The following is a 27,179-nucleotide window of genomic DNA, read 5'->3' on the forward strand; positions in this document are numbered from 1 at the left end:
CAACACTTTGCCAAAGTGTCCATTAACATTTAAGTCGAGACATGAAGTGTTCAGAGGCATTTCTTCGTGGGTGGAATTGAGCTTGCTTCTGTCTTCAACTAGTATATGTGATCATTTTCCAGCCAAGTGATTTGATGCCAGGAGCAGAAATTTTACCTCTTCTTACCCCTCAATTGACTGGGAACACTCAAAGCTGTTGGTTGTGATTCTGTGTATTGTTTCATCTGAGATTAGGTAACCTGTCAAAGACCAGAAACTGAATTTAGCAGATGGGCTAACTAATTTACAAACTGGGGAGGCTGGTTACCATGTTAAATTGAAATGTGGGCAGCACTGCTGCCTCTCCGTGCCAGTGACCTGGGTGGGTTCCGGAGTCTTGGGTGACACTGGAGTTTGCATGTTCTCCCCATGTCTGCTTGGGTTTCCTCCAGGTGCTCCGGTTTCCTTCCACAGTCCAAAGATGTGCAGGTTAGGTGGCTTGACCATGGTCAATGCATGGGGTTACGGGGATCAGGCGGGGTCATGGGCCTAGCTAGAGTGCTCTTTCGGAGACTTGCTGTAGACTCAATAGGCCGAGTGGCCTCCTGCTTTGCAGGGATTCTATGGATTCTGTGTTGGCAAAATTCAGGAATGAGATCTCTGTCAAACAAAATGTATTTAATTATGATCTATTATTCTTTGTTTCTCTTGCCCTGTATAACAAATTAATTGGACTGCAAATGTGGAAAGAATGCCACAAAAACATTTGCTTGTGGGTTGAAGATGAATTTGGCTTTTGCTTAATTACGCTCTTTTTATATTGTTCACGTGAACCGGATTTGAACATTTTTTAAAGTAAATTGATCTTTATGGGAGGCTAGTGTCCAGCATACAGAATTTTTATTGCTGCTTAAAGTGTCAACTTTATTTCTGTTCTATTAATTGATTTACTCAGTGATGCAGTCAAATAATTTAAATTTGCTTTAGCATCATCTCAGTATCGGAGAAATTATCGACTGATTCCCATACAGCCTTTATAATTGTTGTTCTACTATAACTTGATTATTAGTATTTCCACCTAAAGCTTAACAGGCAATGATGTTAGCTGAAGTAATTCCTGTATTTTCTTTCGAAACTAATACCCAACCTAAATGAGAGTAATTCTCACGCATATTGAAAGCTGAAAGGCTGAAATTCGTTATGTGCAACTTCAATTTCGATCCAGTTGATGTTGCTCCCCTTCCATCAGTTATGACACCCTGGTCTAGTGTGTGGTCAATTCTCGCCCTATATGCTCCAGAGTCACAACACAAGTGAATTAACCAATAATTCTTCTAAAAATACCCGAAGTCTTTGGCCCTTTGCTGCCCAATAATTGCAGTCACCAGGTTTGTAAATATAAACACGATAACTGTTTACTTATAACCAGAAGTATCATGACATATGCAGTAATACAACTAGTTAATGACAAATTAACACCTACTACCCACTTTAACTGTCACACCCTCTACCCACACATACAAGACAAACAATCCAGAGGGGTGGAAAAGGGGGGAAAATGTAAGTGAAAGTGCAAAGAGTCTTCAGATGATGATTTGCAGCATGCTTTCTTCACAGTAAGCTTGTAGATTACAGTCTTTGTGTTGCAGCTCATACTGATTTTCCTGCAGCTTTTAAAAGCACTGTACTTAACACCTTTCCTGGAGAGGCAGAGAGTTTGTTTCCACAAACATTGCTTTCAGTTCGTGGTTCATCTTTAGACCTCTGTAGTTTAGCAAAGTGCAGCACTCACAGACAGCAGGCCTTCTGGAGAAATATAGCCGATTCCCACAAGCTCTTCTGGGGAGAGATAACAGATTCTGGACTTCGCCTGCACAGCCTGTAATGGTTCTCCTGTAAACAGATTCATCCAGGCTTTCTGCCAGTTTAGAAACTCAGCATTTCTGGAGAAAATGGGGGGGGGAAAGAGAAAGTGGGCCTTCTCGCTAAGCTGCCAGGAATCAAACTGAAACCAAACTGAAAACCTCGTGACTCTGAAAACATTCCAGTCGGATTAGATCCAATCATCACCCACAGGCAGAACACAGCCTTTTTGGCCAATTCAATGGCCATCAGCCAAATCAATTCAACTGAGACCCAGCAGAGCTCTTGTCATTGGTGCCGGTCAGTCTACACTCCAGTTTAAACCAGCACTTGTATTAAAGGCACAGGCCACTACTTGAATTACAGATACAGGCTGCCATAAATCACCCATAGATCAAAAATGTAACGGCAAAAATAAAAGAAAGAGGAAATAAATGAACAAACAGGAAGATAGTGATCTGCTAAACTGATGCCACAAACTGATTTCCGGTCATACTCCCTTCAATTATTTAATTTTTGTATTCAATAGAATAAATGATGTAAAAGTAAGAGGCCCATCATTTTGCAGCAAGTACATTCATATATCTATTGAGGGAATTTTACTTTACAGCATTGAGGTTATAATGCCATGCCCTTTAGGATTTACAATTCAAAATTAATGTTGGTGTAACAGTTTACATTCATGTGTTCAACATGATTCTTGTAAGGCTTGTTGTATGCCTTGTGGCCAATGCAAAATCACTTCAGGTTTTGTAGATGTGGAACTCCTAACCTAACAGCATTGTTAGGGAATACCTACACCACTTAGACAGCAGCAGTCCAAGAAGATGGCTCACCACCACCGTCTCAAGGGCAATTAGAGGTGGGTAGTCATCGCCGGCGATGCCACCAGCCCATGAGCAAGTAAAGAAAATGTTCAATAAATTATCTCGTTTGAGAAAAGTCTTCGGGCAATGCCTTGTTTTTTGCCAGCATATACCGACTATACAACGTACATATACCTATTTATGCAAAGCTCATTAGAATTTCATAGCGATTGATATTGAAGTTTATTTAAAAGCTAATTTCACTCTCTTATAAGTGATAGATTTAAAAAAAAATCTAAAATCTATTTTGTTTGTGCTTGCTATTGAACCTTCAAATTTGGAAGATGATTTAACAAAGGTAGAATTACTGGTACAGCTGTCAATGAATTAAATTTGGGCCCCGAGCTCTAAAGGGCTTCCAGAGATCCCCTGTGTAATGCCCTGTTAGATTGTCGAACTCACCCTAGCTTGCTTAGGACTTACTCGGTATTTGTGTGCTTTTAACACTGTGCTGCCAGCTTATGTGAATGTTCATGCAGAAATGGATGTCAGCAATGTAATAGTGTCTGTATCTGAATTCCAAAATTGTGTTTCATATTTGATATTTTATCTGAAAAATAACTCATTTCTGATTTAGATATCAGAATCTGCGATGTCACTCTTATGTCAATTTCCAGATATCTCTTTTATTTTACTTGTTTCTGTGTTTTGGCAGTCACTGTTTAAATGCTATGGTTACTAAATGAAGAAGTGTTGTCCTGATAGTTTGGGAATATATACCAGTGCTTCAGGATGGAGTATGTGGGGTGGTAGTGGGAAACAAAGAGTCAGGTATTCATTGGATACAGAATTGACAAGCAAGGTAATGATAAAAATAAGTAGCATTTTGGAGAATGAAAGCACCTTTGTCAAGCCTGGAACTTTTGTCTTTTTTTCCAGAATTGATTTTTTTCCTTGTACTGCATTGTACTTGCATTTTCCAAATATAGCAATTTTGTTAATTCATAAAGTTATCCTTAAAGACGTGATATCAAAAATGTGACATCAAACTGGTTGCATTAAGATCCTTGAAAAGTTTGCTGAAAACGACCAAATGCTGATGTCAAAATATTCACATGCCAATTGATTTGCTTAATCAGTTTGTGATGGGATCAAGTGGTGTTTAATTGGAAGTTCACATATGTCAAAATCTGTTTGGACAACATTAACTGTTACAGGTCCAGGCCCAATTGATTTTTTTTAAGCAGCTTGATCGATATTCACGGTTGTACATAAGCTGCTGTTCTGCTATACAATGCAGAGAAATAGCTGGCAATTTGCTTTAAATGTTAACAAACTGATTTCAGTTTTCGCTGTTGAATTTATTGCAGCACATATGGCTGAATCCTTTGTAAGGTCAGAACGCAAAGGTAATGATTGGTGTTTTTTTTCCCCTCCTCATTGTAATTGCAGTGCCCTTGATGCCTACGCCAAACCAGCCGAGGCCTGCTGTGGGCCCCCAGAGATTCCTAGTGAGTAGCAGCTGCTTCCCTTTGTATTGCAATATTGATTGCACGTACCCCTGTAAAGTAATATTAACATAGTAATTAAATACCAGCAAAGCTAAATAAAGTTTTGAGAATCTGTAAACATTGTTGGTTGTCTGCACAGCTGGAAATGTTTGATGAGCTTTATTCTGTGATAGGTTTGGTGATTTTACCGAAAGCTCTACAAATGGGGAAGTGACAGGATATGTAACAGGGACTTCATAGGATTTCAAAAACAAAATCTCTTAGAATAGATAAGGCAGACCTTTGCTTTATGAACGCCCTGTCTTTTCTTTTTACAAATTCAAGAGGAGAGATACTCCCACTCTTCTATGTGGTGGTATTAGTCAAGGTCAGAGGGCTTGATTAAATCCTGTGTATTAATTTATTTCCTGACATTTCATTGTTATATCTACATGGTTTCTACATTTGCTTTTCCTTTGTTTTGAGCATCTGCTATTGAGGCTTTTTAAAGTATATCTGAATCAATATTATTTTGCAAAATGAATCTGGAATACTACAGAATTTAGGCAGAAGGATACGGTGAATATCCAAACAGTTGATCTTACTGCTCTGTAGATTTTGCAGCTTCCTCCCCAACCACCCTCAAAAGCTAGTCCGTTCATGTCAATCTAGAATAAGATTTGCAATAAACAAGAGGAGATGATACAATTTGCAGGCATGATTATAATGGAGACAAAGGTAAAAGCAGAACAACTGAGAGAGAATCAGTAGTGTGCTGTAGTTAATGTTCAGAACCATGGAGAGTTGCTTTGTAGTCTACAGGGTACAAGACATCAGGTGGTGGTGATTGACACTTCCTGGGTAGAGCTTCTCATATCAGTTTATGCAAATTGAGTATGAACAAGGTTGCTGCAGCAAATTATATTTCATTTAGGTTATGGACCTTGCTAAAATGAGGCAGAGCTGTGTTCTGAGTAGTGTAAGATTTCCGCCTGAGCTTTTTGTGTTTTCAAGCCATGTTTTGGAAAGCCATGTAATTATAACCTTTATAGGTGGTAAAGGAATGATGGGCATTTTCTCTCATCAGATCTTGGGCAGGGGAGAGCAGATGCAGTATTAGATACCACCAGCTGTCAAATACTGTCAGACTGGCGTATACAGTGCACAATTTAAAATGCAGGTGACATAATACCAAGCAACTTCCATTTGCCACCAGGCATCTGATTAATCATGATTAGCATACATTATCATACTATCAAATTTAATCATATCCACGAGTTTCCATCTGCAGAACTCAATGTAGCTATACAGAATATGGTTTGGATTTGAGTGTGTATATGTCCGTGTGCACTTTTTATATTTATTTGAAGATTAGAAAATACAAAATTTACTAGAATAATTTTTTTAAAATCCAAGGTGTAACAGTTCCCGTTCATATAATTGCTGGTAACATTGTAACTGTTGATAAGTTTGAGAAAAAAATACCAGCAGTTTGGGAATGAGTGGTGTTACGTCAGCATTATTGGTGATGGGTAGGAATTTCCTTTCCCTAATTGAGGTCACTCCCTTCACAGATTTGCTGAAACTTAGTGCTAAAATTATGGTTTCAGTTCTTTGCATCTGCTGTAGTTTCTGAAAGAGCAATTCATGCTGAGGTGCCAGAGGATCAGACTAAGAAAATTAACTTGTTTACATCAACATCTTTTTAAATTATACTTTAAAAAATAAGTGCTCAAAAATCATGGGTCTGATTAGAGTAGATAGGGAGAAACTGTTCCCGTTGACAGGCCAAGAACCAGAAGAGAGCGATTTACAGTGATCAGCAGAAGAACCAAAGGTGACATGAGGAAAGTATTTTCAATGCAGCGAGTGGCAAGGACCTGGAATTTATTGCCTGAGTGTGGCGGCGGCAGATTCATTGGCAGCTTTCAACAGGGAATTGGATAATTATCTGAAGTAAGAAATTACAGTGCTGCGGGGGAAAGACAGGCGAGTGGAACTGGCTGAGTTGCTTTTAAAGAGAGCCGGCATGGACACAATGGGCTGAATGGCTTCGTGCCTAAACTATTCATTGATTCTCTGAAAATATTTGGAGAAAGTGGATCATCTGTTCTTGTAAAATGTAATGCTGCTGCAGAGCCTTGGTCAAGGGCTGTACTCCAAATTCAAGTTATTTTAAAGTACTTTCTACAGTAATTATGAGTTTGATAAATAAAGTAATAATCTGACCAATGGAAAACTAATATTGGGATAAGGTGAAGTGTTTAAAAGCCAGGTCATTGTTATCAAACCTAGTTTGTGGTGAAAACATAACAATTCACGTTAAAACTTGCTATTTACATTTTTTTTAAAACCCCGGCTATGAGTGGGTTTATCTGATTTTGGGAAACTAAGAAAATAATCCCTGCGTCTTTATTGACTCAGTGTATAGGGGATACCTCTGACCAATGCCCAGGTTGTGTGTAGTTAGCTGATCTCTGCCAACAAGGCTGTCAGGTACAAGTGGCCTCAACACCTGAGTTACTGAGGAATTAATGGGCCAAGATTCCAGATTGTTGAGCATCTGGAATTGCATATGTGGAAATAATTTGGCTTCTTATGCTGTATCTGCAGCTGAATGGCCTGCTTGCTGTATTGAGGCTCTCTGAGGAATTATGGTCACTTCTATGATGTACCAGAGGGTGACCGGCTCCAATGGAATGGCAGTGAGCAAAGTGTCTATGTGATCAGAACAGAGGAGAGCAAATTGGTGTGAATTTAAAATAAATTAATCAGCATTTTTCTAATGATGTCTGCAAAATTTATCAAGAATAGAGAATCAGCCTATTCTGCATGTGTCCTGTAGTTAACCTAAGTTAAATAGGAACTGGGGGCTTTAATTGTTGGTAGTCCACTGGTTTAAGATAACATCATCAGAATATTAGTATTCTGTCCCGTGTCCTGTATCTACCTATCCTACATGGTATGTTTCCAAGACCATTCAACCCACTGTTCCTGGCCTGAATGGTCTTGGAAATAGCTACCCAACTAGTTCCACTCATCCTCTGCCCCATAACCTTTCAAATGTTTACTTTCCAAGTACCGATCTAATTGCCTGTTGAAAATTACTGTTGAATTTTTTGCCACCACCCTCTCAGGCATTGTATTCTCGACCACCTTAACTTGCTGCATAAAAATATTTTTATCCTTTTCAGCTATAATTTTCTTGCCATTTTGCTTAACTATGACTACAGACTCATCTGCAATGCAAATAATTTCTCTCTATTTACCCTATCAAAACTCTTCCCGTACCAGACTCCCCGAACAGGCGCCAAATTGTGGCGACTAGGGGCTTTTCACAGTAACTTCATTTGAAGCCTACTTGCGACAATAAGCGATTTTCATTTTCATTTCATTTCATAAATTTAAACACATTTTAAAAATCCCTTTCACCTTCACTGCTCTTAAGGAGAATAACCTCAGTTTCTCTATTCTTCACATAATTAAAGTTCCTGATCCCTAGTACCATTGTAGTAACTCTTCTCTGCTCTCTCCAAGGCTTTGACTATTTTCCTTTTTTTTGAAATTTTTCTAGTGCGGCCAATCCACCTACCCTGCACATCTTTGAGTTGTGGGGGTGAGATCCTCGCAGCGACGGGGAGAATGTGAAAATTCCACACAGACAGTGACCTGTGGCCGGGATTGAACCCGGGTCGTCAGTGCCGTGAGGCAGCAGTGCTAACCACTGCGCCATTGTGCCACCCGTTGACTATTTTCCTGAAGTGTAATTCTCCGGGTTGGATACAGTACTCTACCTCAGGCCTACCAATAATTTATGAAGATTGAACAGAACATCCTTACTTTTGTACGCATTGCCTCTATTTATAAAGCCAGGGATTCCATATACTTTTCAACACCCGTATCAATTTATCCTGCCATCTTCAAAGATTTGTACCTCTGCATCGCCTTCAAAATTTTCTATTTAGTTTATATTGCCTCTTCTCATTCATCCTTCCAAAATGAATCACTTCTGTGCATGGTCTGCCTATTTCACTAGTCTGTGTCTCCTCCTGAAGCTGCTCCTAACCTTGCTGGAGGTAATTAACACCAGTAAAACTATCATTAGGCGCAAGAGTATAATAGGGTTTAAATTTTTTTCGGAATTCAGTCTTGCATATCAAATTCACCAGTTTGCATTCTGATGCAATTGCATATAAAAGAGCAGCTTAAAAAACTTCAAGCTTCTTGATTTGAAAAGGCAGCTTAGTGAATGTCGAGCTTAAAATGGTAATTAAGGCTAATGTACTATATTCCCATATATATCTTTTAACATTTGCCAAGTGTGCACTTGGATTATTAAAATAAAAATTCAGGCTGAGAGATGTTGGATATAGAATGAAATATTTACAATAGTTGCGTCCAACTCTTTGCCCTCATTAGCTTATCTTGAAACTAAAGCAGTTTGAAGAGAAAATTATCCCAGTATGAAGGCTTTTAAAATTGTAGGCTAATACTTAAATTTCAGATTTACAACTATTCTAATGAACTGTCGGGTGTTGAGGCTCAGTAAGCTTTACAGTTGGTTATTATAAATGAGTTGAAGTTAACATTAGCATTTAAAAAGCAATGGTTATAGGTACACCTTTCGTCAAATGCGAACATTAAATAAAGATCTAAAGGATCCTATATTTATATAGTTCTAAAATATGAGGTGGCTATACTTAAAAACAGAAATATGTACGCCTGAGGGATATCTCTGGGGTTAATAACCACTCTGGTGTATATAGCCTCTGTGAATGTAAAGAGATAGGCGTACAGGTTTATTCATGACATCTTTTTTTTCTCACGAGTGCTTGATACTGTCACTTCTGGTCTGGAAGATAAGGGGATCTATATCCAGTAACTGAACATCCTTCACTGTGTATTGTAATAGTAATGCAGGCTGTATAGCAGTCATTTAATTTACTTAGGTTTTGCCTTTTTTCTCCAGCCAGTAACAGTCAGTTGAATTAACTTGTGCTCACCCAGAATATCAGATTTATTTTCTCGTATAACTATTTTACATTTTAAGTAGGATTAATAATAAATGCTTGCCTTGAAGATGGACACTGTTAATTTGGTGAACAATTCATAAGATTTTAACAATGTTGTTAAGGTATTTAATTAAAGGTTTTGTGGCTATACAGCTGAAGCTATTGAAAAAACTGATAAGTGGTACAATAGCCATTTGATCCTCTTGGTTGGCTGTTACTCCTTTCAGTAGTTGATTAACTTTTTGTTGAGCACCTTATGTGAAGTTTTAGCTGTTTTACCATTGTAAGCGAGTGCCATCATTCCATATGAAAAGATGGATTACCATTGATAGCATCATATAATTAACACAAGGTGGAAAAGCAAAAGCACAATTTGTATAAGGATCATATGCCAAAGAAGGTTAATTTCTGAACCGGGATGAGTCTATGCGAGGATAAAATGAGAAAGCTAAGTGTCGTCTTATTCGGCAAAGGATTAAAGCGCCTTTATCTTGCTTATTTGGTATGTGTGTGTGTGTGTGTTCTGTGTATGTGAATGCAATGTATGATGAACTATGCGCAATATATAATGAATTGATGACACAGGCAAACTCTTGCTCCTGCTGTAATGACAGAAACAAGAATTGCTCCTCAAACTGGTTGAATAGTTAACCCTCTTGCCCACTCTCTATCTATGCCCATCAAGTTTTATTATCCTTTTAAAAAAAAAAAGCATTAGAAGCATTACATTACATTACAACTTAAGTTTCCAAATCATTAGAGAATCATAGATCAATTTGAATTGAGACTAGAGAAATTTGCCACGTCATATTGATGAGAGCTGATGATTTTATTGGAACATTAGTAATGAAAATTGACAGTCTGGTGATCTAGGGTGCCCATCTGTTAGTTTGTACTGATAATAATGTGGACTAATTTATGATTGGGAACTCTCTGCATCAGAAGGTCGTGGAAACGGGGTCACTGAATATATTTAAGGCGCAGGTAGGCAAGGGAATCACGGGTGATTGGCGATAGATGGGGAATGTGCAACTCAACACACACTGTTCAGCCATGACCATATTGAATGGCAGAGCAGGCTTGAGGGGCCAAATGGCCCACCTCCTATTTCGTATTCATGTTCGTATTATTTATCAGATGTTCAATGTTGTGACTGGAGGAAATTATCCACATCAATCCAGACCCCATAATTTGCATGGAGTTTTACTGCAACCTACTGACGAACATGTTATTTCATTATCAGAGCCCTCCAGAATTTCAACCACCTCTTCCAGTCCCTGCTAATTTTAATCAGCCACCCAGGCTACCTCTTCAGGAACCATGGAGAGGACCACACCCTCAAGAGAGAGAACCCTTTTTCATTGGCGGTAAGAAACGTAGGAAGTATTTTTAAAGGCAAAAGTCTTCAATTGAAATATAGTTGGAGAAAGCATATTCTTGGACTAATGCAAGTTATGAACAATTTTAAAAATACTGATCTTGGATATTCATCTTTGTTAGGCATTTTGTAATAATTAAGGGTGTGATTTAGCAGCTGCATCCTGCTGGAATCGGGATGGGACGCGGCCGGTAGATCCCGTGAGAGGCCTCTTCTGGGATTCTCGATGCTAGGTGTTACGTGCTGCGAGATCTCACGATCCCATTGTGAGTGGGATTCAGACTTGCATAGTTAAGTGAGCTTAACTGCTCACTTAATTATGCCTATGTCAGATCTAAACGACACCCGGGACCCACCAGCCTTGCCACGAAGTTCTCAGTATGGTGCTGTTTAGCACTGGTCCCCACAAACAGGAACCAGGTGGAATGGCACGGGGGGTAGGTCTGGTCTCCCAGGCGATCGGAGGCCTCCGGGTGGTTGAAATCTGGGCAGAGTGGCACACTGGCACTTCTGATGTCATCTGGGTACCGTGTCACTGCCACCTGGATGGCACCGCCAGAATTCCAGGCATTTTGCTGATTGGGCCTGGGGTGCCATGACATGCGGGGTGGAAGGGAGGGGGGGGGAGGGGGTTATGCCGTCCGATCTCTTCCTGCACTGGCGAGCAGAGCTCCTCAGTGCAGGAAATGCGACTGAGTGCAGCCTCAGCAGGGCGTTCCCTGCTGAGACCTGAAAATGTAACAGACTGCCGTTCGATAGCGGTGTTGTTCAAGTGCCCAGAACGGGCTTTTTTTCCCAGTTCGATCGCGTCCGAAAGGTCTTGTAGTGAAAGGGTCAATTTATAATGTTGGAGGAAGTATTAACGCAGCACAGTTCATCATAACATTGATGCATGTTTGAATTCACAGAACCAAGGTTCCAAGGACAACATATGTTTGAGCAGGGAAGTCCTCCACCTCCACTTATGAACAACCATGCTATGTCTTTGCAACCTCCCATGGTATACAGCCATCCAGGTCCAGGTTTTAACCAGCCGGGCCAACATCACATGTTTCCAAGGGAAGCTCCAATCAGAACTAGTCTTCAACCCCAAGGTCATATGGGGATGCCTCCCTTTAACCAGCCTGGCCCATTGAATCCAAGACCATTTATTCCTCCAAGACAGCAATTTCCACAAGGTCCTGGACAACCATTTCCACCATCACCCCACCTTCAACAAAATATGCAGGTAAGAGAAAAATTCTCAACTCTTGAGTAGCCAAAGTAGTCCGAATGTAACCTTAGTTCTAACAGTTATGATTAGCAAAGCATTATATGAAATCCTGCAGTTGTCTCTTGTGTGGGAGACAAACGATATGACGCTAAATTATGCATTTGTGCAGCAGGTTTGTGTGGATGGGATACTTGTACAATATGGCGGCTCTGCTGTGTGCTGGGAAATAATCTATTTCTTAGATTTCTATTGAATGTGAAATCCATGTTTGCTATGAAAATGCCTGGGGTGCATCATTGAAGAAGATGGGGGCGCCCTCTGCTGCTTAAAAGATAAATAGAGCTCAACAGTTTAATGTCTTCCACTGACACTAGGACCTATTTATAAAAGTCTTAAAAATTGGATTGTCGAGTAATTTGAATTGAGCACTGCAAATAATGCAGGAATATATTAAGTGATTTAAATTAAGTTACCTTGAGTTAAGTGACTATTGAATTCCGGTGGTTAAACTATGTAAAAGCAATATTTTTGTTTACAGTAAAAATGTTATGAACTAAAACATGTATACATAATGTAATACTTAATAGTCTGTACATTATGTAGTAGTCACAGATCATAGTTTCTGTAAATTGAATGATAAACTGTTTACCTGTACACTGGGTAACTGTTGTAGATATGGTTTTTTGAAAATGTGTGTTGACCATTATTGCAATATGTTTACTGTTAATTATGTAAGTTTTATCCATAGTTTTAACCAACTATGTTGAGACATTACGCATGTTTGTATCTATGAGTAAGTACTTAGTAAGCAGGAGTAAATTAAAACAAATGGTCATGGTCTATATGGATTCAGTAATTAGAGAGGATGGAGAGAAAGTGGAAGAAAAATAGATGGATTATGGTTACGCTTTTGATGAATTTAGAATAAGAAGCCGCCTATTCTTGGAAAATGTAGCTGCAGCTCAGTAGCTAGTGAAAACAAAACAGGTTAACATGCTGCAAGAGTTTGTGTGCATTACTTTTGTTGTATTTGGGAGTAATCTACTGGCGAATAATTCTTGGTTATGTAGCCTGCTGACTAAACTGAATCGTACATTATAAGTTTGCTGTGTGGTTGCTCACATTTACATCTTAAAAGGAGTGTTGGGTGTCCCTGACTTGCAAGGCAAATTCCGGATTGCTGCACTCATGCAGGAGAAGGCCTAAGGAACAGACAATTATCTCTAATCTACAGTGCTACATTTTATGAATATGTATTTGCACAGCAGAGAACATTTCCTAGCATTGGAATATTAACCCCGTGCTTATTTCTGCCTTTCAGCCACCCATGCAGCTGCAGCCACTACCACAGCACCAGAATAACTGTTCACCTCAGCCAATCATTCCTAACCCTCCACACCAGTTTAGGCCACACTTGCAGATTCTTCCGACATCTGTAAATGACAAACGACATCAACGACCACAGCGGCAGAATACAATGAAGCTTCGACATGTGAGCACCCTTTCTATTTGAAAATTTTCACACCATAAAATGGAAAATATTAATTTTAAATTTTGGTTTGTTGGCTCATTAGTTGTTTTTACTTTAATAATCTGCTTCAGTGCTTGGTTTGTCCTGAAAGCAGAATTCTAGATGACAATGTTTGTAGTGGTGTTCCTCGGGTCAATGTTAGAAACTTTGCTTTTCCAGATATATATTAATGACCATGACCTTGGTGCACGGGGCACAATTTCAAAGTTTGCTGATGATACAAAACTTGGGAAATATTGTGAACTGTGAGGAGGGTAGTGTAGAACGTCAAAGGGGCAAGTTGGTGGAATGTGCGGACAAGTGGAAGGTGAGGTCTAATGCAGAGAAGTGGCTGGTTATTCATTTTTGCAGGAAGAACATGGAGAGATAAAGTAAAGGGCACAACTCTGAAGGGGGGGGACAGAGAGGCCTGGGTGTATTGTGAATAAATCATTTAAAATGGCAAGACAGGTTGCAAGAGCAGTGAATAAAGCATAGAGTACCCTGAGCTTTATTAATAGTGACATAGAGTACAAGAGTAAGGAGGTAATGTTGAATTTGTATACGTCACTAGTTTAGCCTCAGCTGAAGTATTGCGATCAGTTCTGGGCTCCACTCTTTGGGAAGGATATGAAGGCATTAGAGAGGGTGTAGAAAATATTCATGAGAATGGTTCCAGAGATGAGGAACTTCAATTATGAAGATAGATTAGAGAAATTAGGACTGTTCTCTTTGGAGAAAAGAAAGCTGAGAGGCGAATGGATACAGGTATTAAAAATCATAAGGGGCCTGGAGAAAATAGATAAGGAAAAATTGCTCCCACCCATGAAAGGACAAGAACAGGAGGGCACAAATTTAAGGTAATTAGTAGAAGAAGCAAAAATGATATGAGGAGAAACTATTTTACACAGCAGGTGCTTGGGGTTTGAAATGCCCTGCTTGGAGGCAGCTTCAATTGAAGCGTTCAAAATGGAATTGAACCGTTACCTGATCAGGAAGAACATGCAAGCTTACGGGAAGGAGGAAGAATAGTAATAGATGAATTGCTCATTTGGAGTGCTGGTGCAGATACTGGGCCTCATTGGCCTCTGCGCTGCAACAATTGTGTGATTCTTTGTTAATATGTGGTGTTTCTTTGGTATGTGGCATTGTGGTTAGGATTACATAGAAAATAGGAGCAGGAGGAGGCCATTTGGCCCTCCGAGCCATTCATTCTGATCATGGCTGATCGTCCAACTCTAGCCGGAGGCCCCCCCCCCCCAATCCCCGCCAAATATCTTTTGATCCCCTTCGCCCCAAGAGGTATATGAAACTGCTTCTCGAAAACATGCAATGTTTTGCCTTCGAGGACTCACTGTGGTATCAAATTCCACAGGCTGACCACTCTTTGGGTGAAGAAATTTCTCCTCAACTCTGTCCTAAATGGTCTACCCCGTATCCTCAGACTGTGAACCTTGGTTCTGACACCCCCACCATCGGGAACATCCTTATTTCATCTATTCTGTCTTTTCTTGTTAGAATTTTATAGGTTTCTGTGAGATCCCCCCCTTCATTCTTCTAAACTCCAGTGAATACAATCCTAGCCAACTCCATCTCTCCTCGTATGTCCATCCTGCCATCCCAGGAATCAGTCTTGTAAACCTTCACTGCACTCCCTCTAACGAAAGAAAATCCTTCCTCTGATAAGGAGAGCAAAACTGCGCACACTATTCCAGGACTGGCCTCACCAAGGACCTGTATAATTGCAGCAAGAGATCCCTGCCCCTGTACTCGAATCCTGCCGCTATGAAGGCCTGCATACCATTTGCCTTCCTTACCGCCAGTTGCTCCTGTATGCTTACCTTCAGCGACTGGTGTATGAGGACATAATCTTTATTGTCACAAGTAGGCTCATATTAACGATGCAATGAAGTTACTGTGAAAGGCCCCTAGTCGTCATTCATTCCGGCGCCTGTTCGGGTACACGGAGGGAAAATTCAAAATGTCCAAATTACCTAACAGATCGTCTTTCGGGGCTTGTGGGAGGAAAACCATGTAGACACAGGCAGACTCCACACAGACAGTGACCCAAGCCGGGAATTGAACCTGGGACCCTGGAGCTGGTGAAGCAACAGTGCTAACCACTGCTACCGTGCCGCCCATTCCACTCTCTTAATTTAGGACGATTCAAATAATAATCTGCTTTCCCGTTTTTGCTACCAAGTGGATAACCTCTCATTTATCCAAATTATACTGCATCTACCATTCATTTTTCCCCTCACTTAACTTGTCCAAATCACAGTGAAGTGTCTCTGCATCCTCCTGACAGCTCACCCTCACCTTAGCCTCAGAATCAACTATGCCACTCTCCATTTTGATGAAAATTTTTATCATGTTATGGTCGCTCATCCCCAAGGGGCCTAGCTTGATTGCCAATGCTTCTGTTCCCATTACACAGTACCCAGCCGAGGGTGGCCTGTTCTCCAGTTGGTTCCTTAAACTTTTTGGTCCAGAAAACCATCCCGTATACACTCCATGAATTCTTCCTCTATGGTATTGTGGCTAATTTGATTTGTCCAATCTACATGCAGATTAAAATCACTGATAATTGCAGATGTTCCTTTATCGCATGCGTCTCTAATTTCCTGCAATTGTGGAGATATTACATTTTGTTCCCTCATCTAAATCATTAATGTATATTGTGCCCCAGCACTGATCCCTGAGGTACCCCACTAGTCACTACTTGCCACTTGGAAAAAGACCGGTTAATTCCTACACTTTGTTTCCTGTCTAGTTTTCTATCCATCTCAATGCACTACCCTTAATCCCATGTGCTTTAATTTTACACGTTAATCCCTTATGTGGGAATTTGTGGAAAACCTTCTGAAAGTCCAAATAAACTGCACTCACTGGCTCACCCTCATGAACTCTACTAATTACATCCTCAAAGAATTCCAGTAGACTTGTGAAGCATGATTTCCCCTTCATAAATCCATGTTTTTTAAGTGCTCTGCTACAAAATCTTTGATTCATTGCTGAATTCTAAACTGTTCCCAATCCTCAGACCTGTTGTTTTTCTTGGCCAATTTGTATGCTTCTTCCTTGGAATCGAATACAATCTCTAATTCCCCTTATAAGCCATGGATTGATCACCTTTCCCATTTTACTTCTGTGCCAGACAGGAATAAACAATTGTTGCAGTACCCTCACACCCTCCTTGAATGTTTACTCTTGCCTATCCACTGTCAAACCTTTCAGTAACGTTTCCCAATCGATCATAGCCAACTTGTGCATCATCATCCTTTTCGGAGTCCGGACCTTAGTCTCAGAATCAACTATGCCACTCTCCATTTTGATGAAAAATTCTATCATGTCATGGTCGCTCATCCCCAAGGGGCCTTGCACAACTAGATTGTCAGTGCTTCCATTCCCATTACACAGTACCCAGCCTAGGATGGCCTGTTCTCTAGTTGGTTCCTTAAACTTTTTGGTCCAGAAAACCATCCCGTATACACTCGATGAATTCCTCCTCTATGGCATTGTGGCTAATTTGATTTGTCCAATCTACATGCAGATTAAAATCACCCATAATTACAGATGTTCCTTTATCGCATGCGTCTCTAATTTCCTGCTTAATGCCATTTCCAACCTCACTCCAGCTTGGGGGGTCTATATATAATGCCCATTAACGTTTTTTGCCCTTTGTTGTTTCTCAGCTCGACACATACAGATTCCACATTGTCAGAGCTAAAATCCTTCATCATTATTAGGTTAATCTCTACTTTAACCAGCAACGCAACTCCAACCGCCTTTTCCGTTGGCTAATTTTACCTAATTACCCCTGGATGTTCAGTTCCCATCCCTGGTCACCCTGCAGCCATGTCTCCGTTATCCCGACTATATCATAGCTGTTTACATAATTTACATGATTAGTTCATCCATTTTATTGCAAATGCTTGGCACATTAAGGCACAAAGCCTTTAAGCTTGTCTTCCTAGTATTACTTGTCCCGCTATGAATATTTTTCACTGGCCCTGTTTAATCTGGTCCTTGGTTTTTCTGCCTACCTCTTTTCTTATTCCCCTTTCTGCCTTTTGCTTTTGTCCTTGGTTCCCCCTCCTCTGACACCATGCATAGGTTCCCGTCCATTTGCCTTTTTAGTTTAATCTCTCCCCGGCCACTCGAGCAAATCCTCCCCAGGACATTGGTCCCGATTCTGCCCAGATGTAACCCATCAAGTTTGTACTGGTCTCAGTTCCCCCAGGAAACTGAAACCCTCTCCCTCACACCATCTCTTCAGCCACGTATTCACCCGATACATACTGCTATTTCTACTATGACTAGCACGTAGTAATCCTGAGATCACGATATTTGAGTCTGACTTCTCAACTTTCTTCCTAGCTCCCTTTATTCTACTTTTAGGACCTCATCCCTTTTTTGTAACCTATGTCGTTTGTACCACGACCACAGGCTCTTCACCCTCCCCCTTCAGAATATCCTGTAGCCGCTCCGAGACATCCTTGACCCTAGCACCAGGGAGACAACATACCATCCTAGAATCACTTTGCTGCCTCAGAGATTCCTGTCCAGTTCCCTTACAATTGAATCCCCTATAACTATTGTATTCCCATACCTTTTACTCCTCCCCTCCGCAGCAGAACCAACCGTGTTGCAACAAATTTGGTTGTTGCTGCTTTCCCCTTGATAGTAATTCCGCTTAACAATATCCAAAGCAGTGTATCTCTTTTGCAGGTGTTGCTAATTTTCTCCTTGGTTTAATTGCTCTGTTTTATCACCTTTGCTCTTGAGTCGCCAGGTATCTGTATGATACCGCCACGTGGTTCAAGTCCGAGTAATGATCAATAATCCAATACACCGATTAGTAAGATTTAAATCAAAGCACATTTATTATACACAGTAATCACTACTCATGCACAAATTCTACGTTTAAGCTACTTCTACAACTAACAGGCCTATACTTAACTTGGAACTGGCCCACCAGGTCAGGGAAACACATGGCCTTTTGTTCGGGTTCTGAGCCTGCGGGATTCGAAGTTGGTACAGATTGATAGCTAGGAGCGCCTATCTCGTAGCGAGCGTTGAAGTAAGACTTACAGTTTCGATCAGCTGCTGAAGAGTGAAGAGCTGGAGAAGCGGTGGAGAAGAGAGCGATTTGAACTTGGGGCTCAATTCTTATAGTTCCCAGGGGCTTCCCGCCTTTCGGGGCGGACCCTGTACCTGGTCCCAAGTGATTGGACTTTGTCCCAATCGCTTGGTTCGATTTTCTCCAATGCTGGAGCGGTTCCCTGATCGATGGGCGGTCTTGAGGTGCTCGTTCACCTCCTTTTGTGTAGGCTTCTGCTGGCGCCGAAGAGTCTGGTTTTGCTTTGTGTGTCTAAATATTGCTTATTGTTCCTCGGGATTGCTCATTAGTATGCAGATGGCTGTTTTGTTATGCTGATGGTTGCTGGTATCGATAGTGTCTGGCCTTTCCAGAGGTAAATACACAGTCAACCTGCAGCTGCTCGTTTTTGTCTTGTTGGCTGACTTTCCCATCAGCCTTTGCCGTTCACCATTTTGAATCGGGAGTTGGCCATTTTAAGTGGCTACACAGGGGAATGGTCACAGGAGGTTCCTGCACTGCCTGCCTAGCTCTCTTGCTCTGCGTGGTGGTCACCCATCACCTTGCTTGTCTGAGCCTATGGTGTGACCACCCCTCTATATGTACTGTCCACGACATACTCTTGCCTTGCGGATATTCCGCAATGCTCCCAGCCTCCGCTCCAGCTTTGAAACCCAGGCTTCCAGGAGCTGTAGCTGGACACATGCTGGCCCGGGCACTGGAAATGTTCCCGGCTTCCCATATGGAGTAAGAGGAGCAAACCACGGCTTTTAGCTCGCCTGCCATGATGTAACCCTTTAAATTAAACCTTTGGAAGATGCTTAATATGAAAATGAAATGAAAATCACTTCTTGTCACAAGTAGGCTTCAAATGAAGTTACTGTGAAAAGCCACATTCCGGCGCCTTTTCGGGGAGGCTGGTACGGAATTGAACCGTGCTGCTGGCCTACCATGATCTGCTTTCAAAGGCAGCGATTTAACCCTGTGCTAAACCAGATTGTATCCAATTTCCTGTGGCCCTTCTTTCCTGGTCCTCGTTACTAACAGTTTTAGCCCTTACAGATTATAAACCACAAAAAGTATTTTCAAACTATATGTTAAAAGATGTAAAGGCTTACCGACCTAACTCACTAACCAGTCCGCTCTCTTGCTTTTAGCCTCTGCTGCTGCAGCAGGGCAAGAGCACTCGTTGGAGATTCTAAAAGTTGCAAAGCACGGAGTAAAAGCAAAACAAAATACCTATTCCTACTCTGCACTGAATTCCCACTTTGTTTCAAATTCTCAAGTTTCAAACTCATTCTGGTTGTGTCTCACTCTTGATGTGGTCACTCCCACTACTTGTATGCAAAGCTCACTCAATTATTCACATAGAAAAATTAGACTACCCTGCTTAACTATAGGTGACCCACAGAAGTTTGTTTTAGTACCATAGAATTTCTATAGTGCAGAAGGAGACCATTTGGCCCATTGAGTCTGCACCAATCCCCTGAAAGAGTACCCTACGTAGGCCTACTGCCCCACTCTCGCCCCGTAACCCCCACCTAACTTGTTACAGTTGGACATTGAGGGGCATTTTGGCAGCGCCAATCCACCTAACGTGCACAGATTTGGACTGTGGGAGGAAACCGGAGCACTGGGAGGAAACCCACATGGGTACGGGAGAAAGTGCAAACTCTACACAGGCGCCCAAAGCCGGAATTGAACCACTGGGCCACCGTTTTCTCTGCAATAGAAAAAAATACTGCACTTAGGAAAACATTTGCTCTGAATATAAAGTATATCAAAATGTTGATATAATTTACTTCAGTAGTTCTGCTAGGAGGGAAATGACGTTAGAGAGAATCGTCCAGAAAATCTTGACACATCGTTGTTTCATGAGGAATCTCCACTATTTGTATTGGTCTTCTATGTAGTGCATCCAGACATGGACTGCAACATTATTACCATGGAAGCAGTAGTGTTCTTATCAATTGAGATCCTTGTTCTGTGGTTAGCCACAAATTGCAGAAAACAAACAGCTTCTGATAATTTGCCAGCCAACCAAGCTTCGTGGCCTGCAACTTCAGGGCATCCAAGGTTGAGCGTAATATGAAGAGGTGTGAAACTGATCTGCAGTAAAGACACAATAATAAAAATCAGTGCAGGCTTATTGGAACGTAGCAACTGACCAGGGGCTGGTTTAGCACAGGGCTAAAGAGCTGGTTTTTAAAGTAGTCCAAGGCAGGCCAGCAGCACAGTTCAATTCCTGTACCAGCCTCCCCGAACAGGCGCCGGAATATGGCGACTAGGGTTTTTTCACAGTAACTTCATTTGAAGCCTACTTGTGACGAGCAATTTTCATTTCATTCATTTCATTTAATTTCAACTTTAGAAATAAGAAAAGGATACATGATCGAATCAAGTTCTTTTCAATTAGTCTGTTCCAGTTTCCTCATTTAGTCACATATCATCTGGTTCTTAATTCACTTGTATTCATTGGATGATAGAGCAGGCTCAACAGGCCGAATGGCCTACTCCTATTTCTTATAAGCAAAATACTGTGGGTGCTGTAATCTAAAACAGAGAATGTTGAAAAGACTCAGCAGGTCTGGCAGCATCTGTAGGGAAAGAGACAAAGTTTTTATTAAGTTGTAGTAATGGCGTGAATTGTTTGAGTGAGTACTTTCATGATTAAAGTTTCAACCAGAGTTTGGCTTTTCATCAGAACAGAGAAAGAGGGAAAATATGTTCGATATTATACTGGAGGTGGAAGAGAGAGCAACAAAACTGTAGCAATCTTAAGAACAAGAGATAGATGATCAGGTGGGAGGGGCAGGGGGAAGGGTTATTTCATTGAGACAAAATTGTGTGGTATATTTAAAAATTGGGAGGGTGGGGGGGTCTTAAGATTGAGGAGAAAGGTAAGAGTTTAGACTCCCCTTTCTCCACCCCCTTTTAAATATCCCATACTATTTTTAAATACTTGTATGTATTTGCCATATTCAAGCAACAATTTTAGATCTTAAATTTGTTTGTATTCTGTATTTGGCCTGTCATCAGCTTTGTTGTTGGAAGGTTTGCCGACCTGGCTTTTAGTAAATTCCCGAGGAACTGTTGCGACCATCATTTTCCAGTGTATGTAATACGAGTATTGGCTTTCTTTCAATTTTAAAGTCACTCACTTTGCCTGTATTTTTATATATCTCAACCAAGAAACATCAAACCATTTACTTGAATGTAAAAACAAGTCGCTATTGCCTCAGGTCGAATAAAGCTAGTATCCAAAAGAATCTGCAACAATCACCTCGCCCATCTTAATGGCTATTACATATTATCTACATTTGCGGGCAGTTCTGTTACACAAATCCTCGAGTGCTGCCTTCTCGGAAGACTCCATATTAATGGCTCATTATCTAAAGCTGTAAATATGTAACGTTTACAGATATGACTGAAACCTGATTTTTGATTATTTGTTTCTTTTCAGTATGAAAATTTACCTTAAAGTCTTGTTAAAATTTATCACTGGAGAATGTAACAAATTAAGTTATAATCGGATTAGCAATAATTGTTCAAATTATCAAATTATAGGTGACTTGCATAGCAGATGTGCAGTTATACTTTACATTAAATATTGCTGATGAACTGCATGTGTATCGCGTTGCATATCGCCATCATTCGTTTAGAAACTAAACATGTCGTTTTTCTGCTTTAAGTTTACTGAAGTTTGATGGTTATTAAATCAAAATCATTTATCGTGTTGCTCAAAGGTATTACTCCAAAATCTGTAAAATAAGAGGAAAAACAGTAAATGTTAGAATCTGGCATAAAAATAAACTGTTGGAAATATGCCAACTTTTGTGAAGTGACAAGGCCAACAACGGTGCATCAGCTGTGTAACTGTCACAGCTTGCCATTTCACTTTCTAGATGCTGACTGATTTAAGTATTTCCAACATTTTCTGTTTTTTAAAATTTTGCTGCAAAATTAGTTGGACATATTGTGCTTATTTTTATGGTTTTTGTGATGGAATGTCTAGTCCTGTTGAACTCTCTGATTTTCAGTTTATATAGTTCCTCAGCGTTGGAAGGCAAACCTTCCAACAACAAAACTGGTGACAGGCCAAATTCAGAATGTGTTATGGATACCACATTTACAGATCACTGCTTGTGCCACTTTGACCAGCCAACAGAAGGTGGTGTAAAGCATTCTTATGCAAGTGCTCTACCGAGCTATCCTTCACCCCATGAAAAGAGGGGTATGAATAAATATTGGCCTCCTGGGCAATATATCTCAAATAGGTAGTTGACTAGCGGGAAGGGGATAGACACCCGCGTTCCTCCTCTGCTGTGTGACAACCTGAAAGATTCCATGCAAGGCATGCACAAGTCAGTTACCGTATGCGTGACCATGCCAAAAGATTTATAACGTTTGTGGTGTTACCAAACCAAATTCAGAGAATGCATTGAATGGCACTGAGCAGCTGTGCCCCTTACCCCACCTTGCCAGTTAGTGCACACTGATATTTCAATGTGTAGCTTGGCTGAGATGAGAAACTGACTGATGTGGGGATGATAAAATGAAATGAAATGAAAATCGCTTATTGTCACAAGTCGGCTAAAATGAAGTTACTGTGAAAAGCCCCTAGTCGCCACATTCCGGCACCTGTTCGGGGAGGCTGGTACGGGAAAATGTCCTGTCTCTCCATTATACAGCTTGTTAATCCTTCATTTGCCACTGCTTCATCAAATTCTTATGCTTTTATTAAGTTGTAGTAATGGTGTGAATTGTTTGAGTGAATACTTTCATGATTAAGGTTTCAACCATTTCTTATCCAGGCTGGAGAATTATCACTATTGGTGAGGGATTTTACCTACATGATGTAGGTACCATCATTTACCGGCTGCTTTAAAGTTGTTTCAACAAATTATGAGATGTGTTTTAAAATTTCAACTCTACCAACTATCAAAATGGTCTGGTTTTGCTTCATGACCGTTTTCCTGCAGTTCCTGGCTCCATAACACATCTGACAGCTGCTACAATCACAATCCAATTATCTGTGTCTGTCCCTACAACAGTAGTTTGCCCTTCCACTCTGCACTGAGGGACTTCCTGTATAAACTGCCGTGCACTCCATTTCTGCCATTGGTGGAATGTTTTACAAATCTAGGGAAGAGCGTTCCCGGTGGGAAGACTTGTAAATGGGAATCCCTCCCAGTTCCACTGAGGGCGTAGGATAGAGAGTGTTGTATGACAGAGTGGTATCAAAAAGATTCCTGAACCACTTTGTGAATGCTGCCAACAGCAGGCTGGCTCTCTATAGTGGGTGAAAATTACCATTTGAATATATGCGCACTTCGAGGTTGCAGCCATGGATGGTTTGATCACCTTAAGGGCCTGCTTCCAACATTCTGTTTAGATTTCTTCCCGACACTGCTGGTTTGTTCATCTGATGCCAAATGGGGAGAGAGGGGTTGGTTGTGTAAACTGGAGAACCTCTTGACCAGCTTGCTCCTCGGCCTGGCAATAGTTCCATCTTAGAGGCCAGAATGCAGAGAATTCATGAGGAGGTGTTTCGGTTACAAAGGGAGGGGATGGTGTCCCTAGAATGCTTGCCCCTCTTCCCAGGACTTGTGTCTTGGTTTTCTCTCAGGCAGAGTTGGACAGAATGCGGGGGAAAAAATTGATTTGTGTGACTGAGAGAATCTAACTTAATCCTAAACTTGCTTTTAATTTGTTGTGAACCAATTGTAAAGTAGGCTACTTGCAGAAGTTTATTTATTTTTGTGGAAAATTAAGTTGTTATTTTGTGTGCAAATATTCCCCACCCCCTGCCCTGAAAATGTTACTTTTCGAGCATTAATCCTTCAGATTTATTGTTTTGAAAAATGCATTTCTTTTTCTTTGTCTATTTCATTTCTTTCTTAGTCCCTTCTTTCCCTTGTCGTATTTTGCTTTCACGTTGAATGGTGATCCTAATTAAAATTTTGTGGTTTAGACTTTGGCGCTGATACTGTGTGTCTTTAAGACCGAGATAGATAGGTTCTTGATTAATAAGGGGACCAAGGGTTATGGGGAGAAGGCTGGAGAATGGGGATGAGAAACATATCAGCCATGATTGAATGGAAGCAGACTTGATGGGCCGAATGGCCTAATTCGGCTCCTATGTCTTCTGGCCTACTGACTTGAGTGAGACCTCCAAGCAGTGGGCAGGATTCTGCAATGGAGTGGAATTTTCCATGCCATGCATTTTGTTCTACCAGATCCCCTGTTCAGAAGACAGTGTGATTGATGAGTGTGGCTCCCAGTTGGCTGGAGAGTAATGTAGAATAAGCTACACCCAGGAATAAATACATCTACGTTGCTCAATGTGAAAATTGCTGAGATGTTGGGAGCAGTTTTTACAGCATTGTTAGAGGGTCCAGTGGTGATTTTATGGTTAAAAAGAGATCGGGGAATAGTTATGGGGTCAGGGAGAGTTCTAGGGAGAGATGGGGACTGTCAGGTTGGGATTTATGAGGGATTAGAGGGGTGATCTGAAACAGAGTTGGAGACAAATGGGACAGAGACTGAGATTGCCAACAGTGGATCATTAAAATTGGTGAGGAGGTTAATGCATTTCCTTAGGGGGGCCCATTCCACCCAGGCCATTCATTGAGAGTTAAAATCCCTCTGCCTGCTTCAATGAGGATTCTTCAATCTTGAAGAGGCTTGCTCTGTTTACACATGATCAAGATAGGGCATTGCACTGAAATCTCTAAAATCTGGAAGTTGTGCAGGAGCCCACAAACAACTCTGTGGGCAGATATAAACATGAATGGCAAATGTTGATCCTGTGACAATGACTGAAATCTGTGCCTTTATGTGTTAGATTATGTGCACATGGACTTGCAGCACAGAAATAGGCCATTGATCCATTGAGTCCATGCTGGTCCTCTAGAGCAATCCGATCAATCCTCTTTCCCTGCTCTATTCCATTATCTCAGCAAATTTCTTTTGCTTAAATGCTCATCCAATTTCCTTTTGAAATTATTTGTCTCAGCTTCTACCACCCTTGTTTAAAAATAAATTTAGAGTACCCAATTCTTTTTTTCCAATTAATGGCCAATTTAGGATGTCCAATCCACCTACCCGCACATCTTTTTGGGTTGTGAGGGTGAGACCCACACAGACACGGGGAGAATTTGCAAGCTCCACATGGACAGTGACCCGGGGTTGGGATCGAACTGGGTCCTCGGTGCCATGAGGCAGCGGTGCTAACCACTGCGCCGTGCCGCCCGCTTCTACCACCCTTGTAGGCAGAGAGTTCTCGGTCATTATCACTCACTACATAAAAACGTTTTCCCTCCTAGCCCCCTGTAGCTCTTGCCCAAAATGTTAGATGTGTCGCAGCTTCCTTGTAACGAGCTAATGGAAACAGCTGTTCCATGCCTATCTTATGTACAAGACGATGACTGGTTTAGACCTCTGTCAAATCTCCCCTCAATTTTCAAAGCGAACAGGCCAAGTTATCCAACCTAATAACGTTGTCGCTTCAATCCTTACCTGGAGTTAGTCTGGTAAATCTCCTCTGCACAATCTCGAGGACTTGCATTCTTCCTAAAGTGGCCAAACAAGGCTTTATAAAGGGTCAGCATCACTCAATGGCTTCCCATGTTGCAATTGTACTCTCAATGTGTCCTGCCACATTTAAAGATCAATGCACATGGGCCCCCATTTTTCAGAACTGTGCTGTCATGTCTAAATTGCCCCCTCCCCCTTCCAACCTCTTCTTCACAGAGGTGTTAACTTCAGTCTGCCCATCCTGCTAGCTTATCTGTGTCCTGTTGCAATCAATTGTTATCGCCCTCACCGTTTGCCACACCTCCAAGTTTGCAATCATGGGCAAATTTTGAAATATAATATGCATTTTTTTTAAAAAATGGTATTCTAAACATTGACCCTTGGCACCACCATCTACCACCCAGTCTGTCACTTAATTTCACAGCCTCGACTTCCGGGTGCGGCTATGCAGAGCTAGGTCGCATATTCGGCAGCTCCTGCTTGGAACGGACTTTTGGGCTCTTTTACAGGGCCCCCACGGCATTTGTTTGACATTTCCCGGTGTGGGAAGAAGGCTGCAATATTCCCCCGACAGTGTCCCCCAGGAAGGGTATGTCTCTGAGTTGCCAGACACGGCATAAACAGTAAAAGATTTGGCTGCAACTGCAGGATAAACAGGGCCTCTTCCAGCATGCAGGCGGGGGAAGGGCAATCTTAAAGCTGCAAGCTGACCTGAGGGCCTGTATCAAAGATGAATTCTAGCAGCAGAGGGAACAACTGTGAAAAGACCTCATCAAGGCCACTGAAGGGACTTCCGGTTGCGGTGATGCCTAGCTAGCCGCACGCTTCGGCGGCTCCAGCTCCGACGGACCTTCGGGCTCTTTTAAGAGCCCCAACAGGGAATTTTTCGACGACGCAACCTGGTGTGGGGTGTGTGAGAAGGGAGTCCCCCCCAAACGAAGGAGGAAAAAACCGGCGGTGGCGGCTGCAGCGCGAGGAATCGTCGACCAAAGGGTCAGAAAGAGAGAAGTACAAGATGGCGGCGGAGAAAGCGCAGGCGACATGGGGGCCTGAGCAGGATGAAATTGTGAGACGGTGCGTGGAGCTGCTGAAGAGGGAGGTGCTGACCCCGTTGCTGCAGGCAATTGAGGGGCTCAAGGAGACATTAAAGACCCAGGAGACAGAGCTCCGCGTGGTGGAGCAGAAGGTGACAGATATTGAGGACGAGATCCTGGGCCTGGCGGTTAAGACACAGACGCACGAGGCACTTCATAAAAAGTGTACTGAAAGGATTGAAGCCCTAGAAAAT

At 41.5% G+C, this 27,179-nt stretch overlaps 1 protein-coding gene across 2 annotated transcripts in view; it reads left to right on the forward strand.

The window, feature by feature from the left end:
* Positions 1-27,179, forward strand: part of rbm33a (RNA binding motif protein 33a) — a 342,024-nt gene that overhangs the window by 211,395 nt on the left and 103,450 nt on the right. For both annotated transcript variants that reach the window (XM_072508201.1, XM_072508202.1), the window contains 4 exons: positions 4,101-4,159; positions 10,394-10,517; positions 11,437-11,756; positions 13,063-13,233. In XM_072508201.1, the coding sequence (XP_072364302.1) occupies positions 4,101-4,159; positions 10,394-10,517; positions 11,437-11,756; positions 13,063-13,233 (674 nt within the window). The remainder of the gene's footprint in view (positions 1-4,100; positions 4,160-10,393; positions 10,518-11,436; positions 11,757-13,062; positions 13,234-27,179) is intronic.

Source organism: Scyliorhinus torazame, chromosome 6 (genome assembly GCF_047496885.1).
Source record: "Scyliorhinus torazame isolate Kashiwa2021f chromosome 6, sScyTor2.1, whole genome shotgun sequence".
Lineage (NCBI taxonomy): Eukaryota > Metazoa > Chordata > Chondrichthyes > Carcharhiniformes > Scyliorhinidae > Scyliorhinus > Scyliorhinus torazame.